Source organism: Plectropomus leopardus, chromosome 4, assembly GCF_008729295.1.
Source record: "Plectropomus leopardus isolate mb chromosome 4, YSFRI_Pleo_2.0, whole genome shotgun sequence".
NCBI classification, from domain to species: domain Eukaryota; kingdom Metazoa; phylum Chordata; class Actinopteri; order Perciformes; family Serranidae; genus Plectropomus; species Plectropomus leopardus.
In genome coordinates this window covers 21767158-21779912 of record NC_056466.1, presented here as the reverse complement: position 1 = coordinate 21779912, position 12755 = coordinate 21767158, and the positions used below count along the sequence as shown (strand labels likewise).

The 12755-nt window shown below is 41.6% G+C and overlaps 1 protein-coding gene across 1 annotated transcript; it reads right to left on the bottom strand.

Annotated features, from left to right (window-relative positions):
• Positions 1-1837: 1837 nt before the first annotated feature.
• LOC121941779 (peroxisome proliferator-activated receptor gamma coactivator-related protein 1) lies at positions 1838-11476 on the bottom strand. The gene is made up of 11 exons (XM_042484648.1): positions 11291-11476; positions 9210-9314; positions 8870-9025; positions 6509-8078; positions 5568-5621; positions 4319-5162; positions 4013-4231; positions 3843-3906; positions 3612-3733; positions 3360-3511; positions 1838-2260 (listed from the first exon to the last, which is right to left on the bottom strand). The coding sequence occupies exons 1-11, from the start codon at positions 11384-11386 to the stop codon at positions 2160-2162; spliced, it is 3483 nt and encodes a 1160-aa protein (XP_042340582.1). The 5' UTR covers positions 11387-11476; the 3' UTR covers positions 1838-2159.
• Between the last annotated feature and the right edge of the window lie 1279 nt (positions 11477-12755).

Below are 12755 nucleotides of genomic sequence, written 5' to 3'. Positions count from 1 at the left end.
ATCAATGAATGTGGGTTTGGAAAAAACATTGATTTATTTTCATCAGGCTAACGCACGAACCAAAGGACAACCTGAAAAAGCCACACAAGTCTTCAAAACGTGAGTAAAGCAAACCAAATGATTGAATGGATAACACGCTGGAAATGTGTGTGCAAGTTGTCTGAAGCGTCTTTTAGCGGACAAACAGAGAAAGCGGCGAGTAGTTCACTTGTTAAAGTGATTAACATTAAAGCTACTTCTCCTTTAGGAAAATCAAAATCTATGAAAATGTTAACGCTCACTTCTACTCGCTTTGACTCTGTTTATGCATATGATCTGATATTTCGCAAGAGGTAGTCTTTTTTAGGTCAATTTTTCAATTTCACCATTAGCTTGGTTCATATCGTATAATCCATTTCAACCCCTTGAATGCCCTCGATACATTTTCGTGCCAGTTTGCTTCCATTTATACCAGTTTTTTGATCCTCCATAAAAGATCTTTAAAAGTGATTTTTATTTTTATTTTTTAGCTGGTATTGCTCGCCAGACCTAGTATATTCATGTGAAAGAGAATCTTAACATAAAAATGTAAAATCAGTTTAACAGGTTAAAATCCTAAAAATGACAATGTAATTTTTTTAATGATCAAGACTAAAGTTTGGGAAAAAAGAGAAGAAAAAATACAACAAACTCATATAATATTCATATTCATGTTAAACACACAAACATGTGAATGAGGCTATGAAAAGGGATTAATTAAAAAAAAAAAACCTCATGTTGAAAGATAACACCTGACAATTCGATAAAACCTCGCAAAAAATCGACTTGGATTTTTATTATTTCAAAATCATTTATTGTTTTTTTCCCATAAAAAAACAAACAAAAAAATAACCAGAGGCATCTTGTAAACAAGCTGGTATTTAACAGGTTAAAATTCTGGAAATAATGAAAATGTTTTTATTATCATGACTGAAGTTGGTAAAAAAGAAATGTGGACACAAAAAAAGTTTATGTGGCTATTTAACAGGGTTAATTTAAAAATCGGACACTTACACACAAAAAAAACTAAAAACAAAAAAACACCATGAAAGGGAGGTTTAGGGGTCCTCCGCCAAAAAAACTGAAGGTCAAACACCTAATTTCCTTTTTCTGGAGAATTTTATGCGTCAGCCTTTCTGTGTCAATTTAACAGACTACTTTAACACTGGCTGTTTTCATTTGAGTGTGCTAGAAAGTAGAGCTAGTGGGGACACAGCAGGGACCTGGAAGTTTAACTCAGCAGAAGTATAATTTGTTTTTGGTTACACCTGTGTTTGATCACTCATTATGTCTGCCGTGACAGAGGTCTGATTAAAGACGACGACATTAAAGTCTAACCTTACAAAGTTATCTGAGACAGAAAAACACGTTTGATACGCTGAGGTTTAACCCACATTTAACGTCGCTGCTTTGATACTTGGTAGAGCAGTCTTCAACTCATGTTAATGGAGTTGCTGACTCCACACGGGGAAGATAAAGAGGCTGCTGAGGATCTGAAGACGGCAGATAAAAACAAGCCCCGAAGACTCTGAGCCGACGTGTGAAGAGAGACAGTTTCGATTTTTATTAAAGCGTACGTGATGTTGTGAGATTAGAAAATTAGCGAAATCACAGTGAACCTAAATGAGAAAGTGAATCATATAAAAATCAGGAAGATACTGAGCTTGATTCAGAACCAGGATTCAGGTCGCTTATCACTACCATGAAATCAGATTTGCTGTGTCAGCGGACCATTTATCTTGTTAAAAATGGCACTGTGCCTGCTGAGGGAGAGGTGCCTGCTGAGGGTGAGGAAAAAAAAACTAAGGCTGACACTTCATCAGGAAACACAAAAAAGAACCTTTATTTTTTTTAACATAAAATATACAAAACTCTTTAATCATCGTTATGGAATGAAGCAAAAATCTTTAGTAGGTTCCATTAATACCATGTTATCAAATTTAACAGTGCTACACATTTGTACATATTAACTGTACATGTCAGAAACTGCATGCATATTAGAGTCAAAACACTGAAAAACAGACCGACAGACACACGTTTGCTACATAAAGTAAGAGCATAAAGCTCTGAGGTTCATGAAAAATGTTCTTTTCATCTTCGACATATCCAGCCTGGTGGTGGTGTCCTCCCACACAGCTCTGCTACCTCTTTAATCCTCTCTGGGCCTGTTTCAGCAGCGAGTCAAAGTCAAGGTCCTCAAACCTGCTCTTGGCAGGAGACGGCTCTGAGTCTCTGTTCGCGTCTGAGGGAGAGAGAGACATTTACAGGCTCAGTGTTATGTACGACGACTTCCACATTAAAAAAATACAACAATCAGGGTTCCTACGCTGTTTTTATGTCTCAGTTCAACCTTATCCAGACTCAGATCTCCAGACTTCTCCGTAGATTTCTCAGACTATATTAGACATGTGGGTACAAACAGCCAGCCGTCTGAAAACGTGCGCTTAGTCCTCACTCCTACACAGATGATGTCCAACTGTACAACTCAAACACCCAGAGAGGATGTAAACTGACCAGTGCTGCCTGTACTCCAAAGGTATTCTGTTGTTCTCCCCATATGTTTAGTCCCTTTTATGATGAAAACCAAAAATGAATAGAAAAAAAGGTTAATAATGTCATTTTCACGGCATCTGTGTGCAGCCAGCGTGGAAAACGATCATCCGTTTACTTTTCTGATAACTACATCACTACATAATTTTTAAATGTTCAATCTTAAATTTGTGACGCTTCATATTTATACAATTCGAAGCTGCATTTTCTTTGAGGCTCGTTTGATCGTGGATGTCCGGATTTGGTTGTTATACGGCACTCGGGCATTTTCTCGGGCTATTTTGCAGGTTGTGACGGTCATGTGATCAGGCGTACAGGCAGGTCTACATAACAGGGTGCGTTTAGACACAAGCCGTACTTCTTACCTTGCTTCTGATGACGTTAAGCTTTTTAAAAAAATGTTTTAGAAATTAAACATTTTATTTTTTAAAAAACAGAATACGGGCAATAGTCTAGACGCCCTTTTATCCGTACTCAATTTGTATTTTTCATATTTATTCAGACATGGAAACTACGTACTTTCCCATACTGTGTTGGAACACTTATTTTCTTTTGGCACTTTTCGGTAAATTCATTTAAAATTTGCACTACATCTGGATGGAAACTTGGCTAATGACTGAATCAATGAATTCACATTTTACCAGGAAAATTATATTCTGGGTTTTATGATGCAGCTTGCAAAAACAATGATGATGCTTTGACAGGGAGCGCCAGGAGAAAAACTGCACTAAGTTAAACTTAAATGAGGAAAAAGTTTGCGCTGTACTTGACTTTGTGGTTTTTAGTCTCACCGAGGTCGGCGTAGTCTGAGTTACAGAACTGTCTTCTTCCACCAAAGCAGATGTCAAACGGCAGCTCATCGGGCTTCCGTAGTTTGCCGCCGTTATCTATGGCCGCAAAAGCATCGTCCATGTTGTAGAATGTGACAAAGCCGTAGTGGTCGCTATGGGAATAAAGAGTGCAGGGTTTTAATGCTGAGAAACAGATTAATGGTACAAAATATAAAAACATTATGAAAGATCATTTTAATTGTGCGCTCTTACCCTCTGTCTCTAAAGTGAAGAGACACACATTCGACATCTCCGAACTGAGAGAAGCGTTCCCTCAGTTCGTTGTGTGTCATGGACTTGCGGATGCGGCCGACATACACCACCCTGCGCTCATCCTGTATGAGAGGATTATTACGATTAATCATTATTGATTACTCAACCCAAAACAACACAACCTACAACCCATTAATGCATCAGCTGACACGTCGGTAATCTTTTACTCACTATGGCTTTAAGTTTCTGGATCCTGATCTCGTGCTCTCTCCTGAGCTTCCTGGACTCTCTGCGGCTGAAGGAATGAAGAAATCAGACAAAGACGGAGACTTAAATTAAACAAATGAAATCAATTAAAGCAAATTAAAGTGACCACATGGGAAACTCCAACATTAACTAACCTGTAAACATCTCTCCAGCGTCTATGGCAAACCTGTGGAGATGGCGATCTGGATCTGGATGGGGACCTAGACTGGGACCAAGATCTGGATCTTGACCTGCTACACCTTGATCTTGAGTAAGACCACCTGTAACGCCGAGGTGGGGAGCGGGAATAGGAGCGAGAGCGAGAGCGAGAGGACGACGAACACGAGCTGCTCTCTGACCGCTTGTGACGATGCCTGCGAGACAGACAAGTTGTAGAATTAGAAATGATGCACAAAGAGTAACAATTAATACGTACAAAGAACATAACAGAAGATGATTACTTTTGTCTTTTTGGAGAGGGAGATGCAGAGCTGGAGGAAGATGACGATGATGAGGAGCTGGAGCCGGAGTCAGAACGAGGAGATCTTCTCCGATATCGTCTTTTGTCCCGCCCCCTGGCAGGAGGGCTGGGTGGAGGTGTGGGGAGAGTGCATGGGGCTGTTTTGTCTTCCGCTGCACAACTGCAGTCTTGCTCTGCGGCAGCGCTTTCTGAGAGCGCCGCAACTTCGTCTGCGGACACGTTGCATGGTTGCTTGGAGGGATGCTGCACCACAGACTTTGCAGAAGTCTCAGCAGCCTCAACAGGTGAGGTCTGTTTTATGCATTCAGCAGCAGCACGTGAGTCGTAGGTCGATGCATCAGAGCTTATAGAAACGTCCTTGAGTTTAGAGGCTCTGCTGCGCTGACCAGAACGGTCTACTGGCCCGCAGTAATCATGATCGGAGCATACAGATGAGTACGTATGAGGAGAGGCGTGAGCAGCAGGGAGCTCTGACAGGTTGGCGTGTGTCTTCTTGGACGGCAAGGGACGGGGGTCGATAATCTGAATGGCCTTGGAGGGAAGATTTTTGCGTCTTGCGGGCAGATCTTGTTGAGTGCTGAGGATGATTTCAGTGCCGAGGGGCTCTGGGATGTGTGCACACTCCGACATTTGTAGATTCTTGAAGGTTTTTGGATTCTCGGGGGATTCTGAAGTGCTTAAGTTATCAAGTGCTTCCGTAGAGCCTCTGTGCGTTCCTACAGACGGAGTCCTGTCCAAGTCCACATGTCCATCTGTTTGCAGGTTTGAGGGTAAAACAGTGCGTTTGGGCTCTGGCTCGTTCTCACACACCCTCTCCTCTTTAGCTGGAGGAGGAACAATAAAAAGGAGGTTACACAAGAGCCGACATCGGCTTTGGCAACAGAGTGCCCCGCCCCGGTAATGAGTCCTAAAACCCAGAAATGAGTTAGCATTTCTGCACTCCGGATTCCCCTCTTTCAAAGCGTATGGGTTTTCTGAATGGGTTTTTGGTTGATGCCTTAAAATAAAGTCTGTAGACTTTCTGTCCTACAACATAAAATTTGTCAGTAAATTCTTCACTTGCGAACTCTGAAGCTTTTGTGGAAAAGGAGATGGACTTAGTCCGATTTTACTTTAACTGACATGTTTACATGTACTTAAATGTCCAGTTTTAGTCGGACCAACACAATATAGACTTTTTCTAACATCATGTAAACGTACTGAGTGATACCAGTAATCCGATTACTCACCTTGCGTTTCCTCAAACTGTTCCAGCAGGCTGGTCAGATCAGGTGCTTCAATTCCTGAAGTACAAAGAACAAACAAATAAGAAAATGTGGAATATGCTGTTTATTTCTGTTAGCCCTTATAGCATCATCAGTAAACTCAACGTATCATGCAATGCTGACCCTGAAAGTCGGAGATCTCAATCATCAGTTGTCGACCTACAGCCAACTGAGATTCCTTTAAGTTCAGTAGTCACTAATACGATTCAGTCTCTGGCTTTTGTTTGATATCTTGTGTCGGAAACAGATGTCTCACAGTTCTGATCCGTCGTTAGCGTAGTTAGCTCATTTCCTTTATTAAATTAAAGTCAGATAGTTGAATATTTGCATTTAACAGTCAGATCTGATTCAACTGACACAATTCTAGGGCTGTGTCTGACTCAATATGATGCCAATCGAATCGGATTTGGCTGTTTAATACGAATATTCAACAATTTATGTTGTTTTCCATACAAAGTTTTAATGTTTAAATGGGCTCCCTGGGATGTTCAGTGTGACAGCGGCATTCAAGTCATGTAGTGAACAAGCTAACAGCACTAATGACAGATCACAAACGCGTAACAATATTTTCTGCAGACACTAGATATCAACAAAAGCCAGAGGCTGCATCCTATTAACTATTAACTTGACATCTTCTTTACCTTACGGTGCGGCCTCTCTCGCCCTCTGTGCTGCTGCCTGCTTGTTGAGTGGAGGAAGTTAAGAGCACTTGCTCCGCAGCAAAATCTGGGGACCAAAATGTCTCCAGAGGTACACCTCAGAAAAAAGCCCAACTGCTCAACCTGAAGCAATCTCGCTCTAACTGATGATTCGAGTCTCCAACTTTCAAAGGGCAGCCCTGCATTACTGAGTTGCGTACGGCCCTAATATCATATCACGTCTAACACCATGTCTCGACAGTTTACCTGAGTCATGTGTCTTCACTGTATCTGAACTTCTTGACTTGGGAGTCTCTGGTTCCAGCTTGGTTTCTTTCGTCAGGTTCAGGCTGCATCTTTGAAGCTGTAGTTTGTTGCACTCTGAGGAGGATTCAGTTTGTGTTGTGGTTGGGGGCAGTGCTGGAGATCTGAAGGAGATGCCTGAAGCCATCTCAGTAAGCTTGTTTTTAATGTCCTTGAACAGAGTGGTGTAGACCTGGTTTACTAACACCTCAGGCTTCAGTCCTGAGGAGGATGGCTGTCTTTGAAGGCCTGAGGATTCATTTTGGATTTCTGGAAAGTGCTTGGTGCTGTCGAGGTTGGAGTCTCTGACGAGGACGTCCACTTTGGACTCTGGCGAGGAGTGCTCAGTGGTTGGTGATGTTGTTCGGCTGGCTGGTAGAGGGAGGAGGACAGGGTTTGGAGGGTCACTACTGAACTGTGCTGGTTTCTTTACTGGACTTTTTTCAGGCACTCTGACATGAGCTGTGGCGTCTGACAGCAGACTGGCAGCTGAGGTGATTACGGATGCAGTCCTTGAGTGTTTTAATCCGCTGTGACATAGATGAGGGGATGGTTTGGCCTCTGAGGGGCGGGGCCTGTGCAGAGCAGAGGTGTGGTGGGTCTTGTGAGCAGGAGTTTGAGATCTATGCAGCTGATCAGCACCACTTGGTGGATAATGGTGCGCCGTCTTTGGTCCAAAGCTGTTTTGTCTTTGTCCCTGTAAATCGAGGATGGGGGTCAGCTCTTTGGGGGGCTCGGGAACAGAGGGCCACTTGGTCATGTAGTTCCCCTGTTTCTCCACCAGGGGCCGCCTCTTTTGGCGCAGCTGCCTGTACTGTTGGAGGCTGAGTGATTTGGCTTTTGTCTCACCTTTAAGTGGCGTTGCCTCATCCGCCTTGTTACTGTTCATTACTGAGGACGTTGTTTCGGATTCAAGTGCTTTGGTGCCGTTCAGTGGATTTGACACAGTTTCACTTGTGTTCCCACTTGTGTGATTTCTCTCATTCAATCCCTTTTCTACCGAATCATCAAATGAAGCCACTTGAACCGGGCCAAAGCTCACTCGTTTCTTCTCCTTGGATGGTGTCGTTCTAGATGAGCTTCCATTCAGTAGTGCGCTCTTTAAGAGGCTGTCATTATTTCTCTTTTCATCCCCCGCTTTTGTGTCTTCCACAGTTACCTCGTCATCAGACACAACATTTATCTCCTCATCGCTGTCTTCACTGGGTCTCTCGTACTTCCACACCTCTTCCTGAGAGAATACTGTTCGATTCTGTCTTTGTTTGCCGTCCTCCTCTTCCACGTGCAGCTTCAGGCAGTAGGGGTGCATGAGCTTCACCAGGTTGACAAGAGAGGTGGTGGTGAAGACCTCGACTTCAGCCTCCGCTTTCTTATCTCTGGAGTGAAACAATGTTTGACTCTGTTGTTTGAACAGCTGTGGAGGGCTGCTTCTCTCCAGTTTGCTTTTATCTTTCTTTTCTCCATCAATCTTTATTGTGAATGATATATTTGCTGATTTGGACCTTGGTCTAAGTCTGTCAGCAAGTGTCAGTTCCTAAAGAGGAGAGAAAGAGAGAGAGGAAAAACCCCAAAATATTACGGTCAGCAGAAAAGGTTCATCATCACATACCATATATAGGGCTGGGCGATATGGCTAAAATCTCCTCTGAGCCACTATAGACTACTAAAATACAGAATTACTGGTTATTAGTTAACTCTAGCACGCCTCGCCTGCTTAAACACCATCTCTCCGGAGAAAGTGGTCTGGATGGGTGGAGGAGTGTGTGTGTGTGTGTGTGTGTGTGTGTGTGTGTGTGTGTGTGTGTGTGTGTGATGTACCACAATTGTAAGTCCTTTTTTGTGTTTGTGTGTCTTTGAGAGAGCGAGAGAACTGAAACGCCAGAGTGAGTCTCATGCCTGTGACTTAAAAAATGACATGAAAATGTTTTCTCAATGTTCACAATATGGTCATTGTATATATTCAACATGGAACAAGCTTTGATACGCCGAGTACGTTCGTCACATCGCCCACTCTTAATCTTACGCAAGTCAAGTTTGCAGGTACTGCACTGTTGTGTTCATGCATGTGTACTTCTTTTTAATTGAGGCTTGTGGTTCATCTTTATCCGAGCTATCGAGTAACAACAGTCCAGAAAAAGCAGCTTTCTATCAGACTAATTCATGTGATCGTCATGAGGAGGCTGATAAGTCGTGGGCAATTTAAATTTGCACTGCGTTACCAGGAAAGCTGCAATGCAACAGACTGGATTTTGGGCGATGAAGTTGAACTGACCTGTTCTGAAATAACTTATTTTCCAGCTTTTATTTCCTGAGTTGTGCACCCACCTCTGAACTGTCCGTGCGCTCTGTGTGGGTGAGCAGCTTGGTGTCTGGTAGGGTGTCAAAGGGAGACAGAGTCCCATCATCATCCTCCACACTGTCCAGCATCTCAGTCAGGGCCGACAGCAGCGTCTGACTCTCTTCCTCCGCTCCACTCTTATCCTAAAAAAACCAAACCACAATACGATTTTATTCATTTATATACTGAATGCATATTCCACCAACACGCTGAATGTGTCATCTTTGTACCCTGAAGGAGAGTCGACAGAAAAACTGTCGGCAACAAAAGAAAAAGAGGCAACTGTAAATCTTGTAACGTGCAGTGATGACGTGCTTTAACTGTGACCTCTGATGTGATGGTTGAGTCCTCAAAAATGGCCAGGATTGAGTGATCCACGCAGGACTGTGTGTCCATCTCCACACCCTCCACATCACGTCTACTCAGGACCAGCTGCAGAGACACAAGCACACAAAAATATATCACACCCGCGTCTTTCTGATATATTCTGACCTCCTGCAATCTCACAATATAAACGCCCTCCTCCGAGTGTGACCACAGACTGAGACACAGGATGCAATAAGCTCCAAATTTGTCTTTCGCAGCATAAACAGGAAGAGATGCCAATTCTGACCATGCTTCAAATACAGCTGTGAAAACACAGTGAGGCAGAGATGATGCTTAATCAGTGTTTAGAAAGAAATGAGATACGTAAATGCACAGGCAAACACAGCAATATAAATTACAATCACAAGCAACAAATAAAAAAATAAACTACTGGGCTGCAACTAATGAACTGCTTACTTTCTTGATTGTTTAATTCATTAAAAAATAGTGAAAATTCAGATTGCAAATCTTTTAAAGCTAGAGTTTCCACATTTAAATCTCATGTATTGTCAGACCAACAGTTCAAAACAAATGATATTTAGTTTACTATCATTGACAACTTTGAAAACAAACATTTAAGAAGACAGAAACTGTGAATTTAAAGCATTTTTATAGACATTTGAGATTCATTTTCTGTCATTTAGCTTTTTTCTAAATTGATTAACCCGGTGGCATCATTAGGACAGGGTGTCCGAGGCTTCAGCTCTGAATGCTGCGTAAATGGCCACACATCTAAACATTTAGACTATACATTATTAAAAGCCCCAGATCTAATAACCTGTCATTATATTTGTTCATCAAAACAAATTCCTGGGGGAGGATCCCCTTGACTCCCTTACTGGGGTCCAAGCTAAGTCCCCAATGTCCTCACATCTTGGACACGCCCCTGGATCCAGCTCTACAAAACAACTGCAGACATGTCTGAACATAATGTCAGGGAAGTAAAAAAAGTCTTGTTTGTTTTTTAATAATTCTGAGATTGGGGTGTTGTTTGTTTTTAAATAATTTTGAGGTGTTTTCTAATACATTTATGAATAATTTTGTTTTGGGGTGTTTTTTCGGATTTATTTATAATAATGTAGAGTTTGCGGGTGTTTTTTTCTTCAATTTTTATTTATTTTATTAAATTTTGTTTCTTTGTGCTGCCCTGCATTTTTTAACAATTTTTAGGTTTTTTTTTATGTTGTTTTTCTTTCTTCTTTTTTTAAAAAAAATTTTTTTTTGGGTTTGTGTGTGTGTGAGTGTGTCTGTTGTTTTTTCTGCATTGGGTTCCTTTACTTCTAATACTTTAAGTACATTTCCTGATTATACTACTTTTACTAATATACCATTTTCAGTGCAGGACTTTTACTGATAACAGTGTACTTTAACTGGTGGTATTAGTACGTTTACTTTAGTGAAGGATCGAAATACTTCTTCCACCTCTGAGTAGGAGGCAGATTGAGGGGACAAGTGGCCCTTGAGGCAGGTCACCATGTCAGTGTAAGTGGGAAGTTGAAATGTCAGCTCTCAGGGCCTGTGCTGTTGTAATAGAGCATTAATCTGCTTTTATGTGACAATAAACCCGTTTATCCATTCAACTGTTAAAAAAAACTTTAAGCACGAGACAGCAAAGCAAGGACCTAAAAGTCAAAGTAATGCTGAATAAAGAAAAGCGCCAGTGCGCCGTGCAGAGAGCAGTGAAGTGCTGAGGCTGCAGCCTCGCCTGAACATCCTGTACTTGAGAGGAAATGAACCGGTTTTTCTCTGACAGCTTTCACCGTAAATCTTCACCGGTGGAGATCGTGTTTAACGTGCACGAGGAGGTAATGACATGAACTGACGTGTCATTAAACTGTCTCCGTATTTACACGAGCCAAAATAGCAGATTAATCGACCGGATCGGCCAACTCCCTGCTCGCTACCTCGGTAGTACTACAAGCCACGTGTCGCCATGCGCGCATGTGGCCTCGCGCGCCGGCGAAACATCCAGTACAACATTAAAAAACCCGCAGGTGTGCAGCTGTTTTAATATCACTCAGCTAAAATGAGCAAACCGGTACCTCGTGTGAAGTGTCGGAGGCCAGAAAGTCGCTGTTGCCGGTATTTAAATGCCCGTCTTTCCCCCTCCACCGCGCCGCCATCTTGCTGCTCCACATGGTCCACTGGCAGGCCGGAGAGAGACACGTGGTCGCAGACTGGAGGCGCGAAACCAGCACCGACCTGAGATCAGATTGACGCCAACAACTCTCATCAGCGACGGCGAGGGGGAAGAGCAGAAAACAGATCCGAGGTCAGCTATATGTTTCTCGTATGTTCCTCATTGATTATCAATTAGTTTCTCTAGAAAACGACATATTGGTTTAATTTTGTTGCAAAGATCAATAAGTTAACATTGTTTTTGTGTTTGTTGAATTTGGTACATAAAAGTAAATAGTCTGGTTAGGGGAACGTTTTTCACATCTCTGTGTGAATAACTCGTGTAACTAGTGTTTCTGCTGCATTTATGTCATGTTAGTAGCATCGATTAAGAAATATAAATCAGAATTATTGCTAGTTGAACTTTTAATACAGTTTTAACATTTTTTTGCACATTTGCATTTGTATCTTATTTTATTTTTTATTTATTACTCCAAAGCGACATCTTGCGACCAAATGCGAGTACCACATTAAAATGAAAATACAGCAGATACCCGACAGGCGGCAGCAATAACCCAAATACCACAGGCGGGACCCAGTCCAGTACCAAGTCCTAAACTTTGGGTTTCCAGTCCATACTAAGTCACAATATCTTCACCAATTGAAATGTCACTTTTACCACAGAGTTTAAAAACTGAAAAATCATGAATGTGTTTTCAAATGTGTATTTATTTGTTAGAACAAGTTTGCTAGATTTGCTATTCATGGGTCCAATGACAGATTCTTTCAAGTATGGCAGCTTTAAAACACACACTAACCAACTGTAAACGTATTCATCGTCAGTCAAATCAATGCAAAGTGTAACTTTGTAACGACAACTTATGCTAGTGTTTGTGTACGTTTTTATTTACTTTTTTTTTTTATCATTTTAAATTAAATTAGATTTATTTTTTTATTTATTTTTCTCCCCTTTTGCAAACATGAATATGGACATACTTTTTCATGTAGTTTTTTTTTACACACCAAGAAATGATCTTTGCATTATTTTTTCTAACCTTTCCTCAGTAACCAACTCAACTCTTCACAATTCTCTCTTATAACTTAATGGGATGCTGTCTGATTGGTTCAGACAAAGTTGGTCCGGAGAATAAAGTGTCGACCTGCTGGGAGTAAATAGAGTTTATGTTATTTGATTAAGGAAATGAAGGGAAATTAATTGATTTGTTGCACACTTTTTAAATAGCACACTTCTTATTCTTTGGACTTGGGAAGGTATCAAGTATTTTCAAGTCTAAAGGCCCAAGTCCAAGTGAAGTCACGAGTCTCTGGTGTCCAAGTCCATTTGCAAGTCTTGCGATTTTGTCAAGACAAGTCTAAAGTCATGAAAGT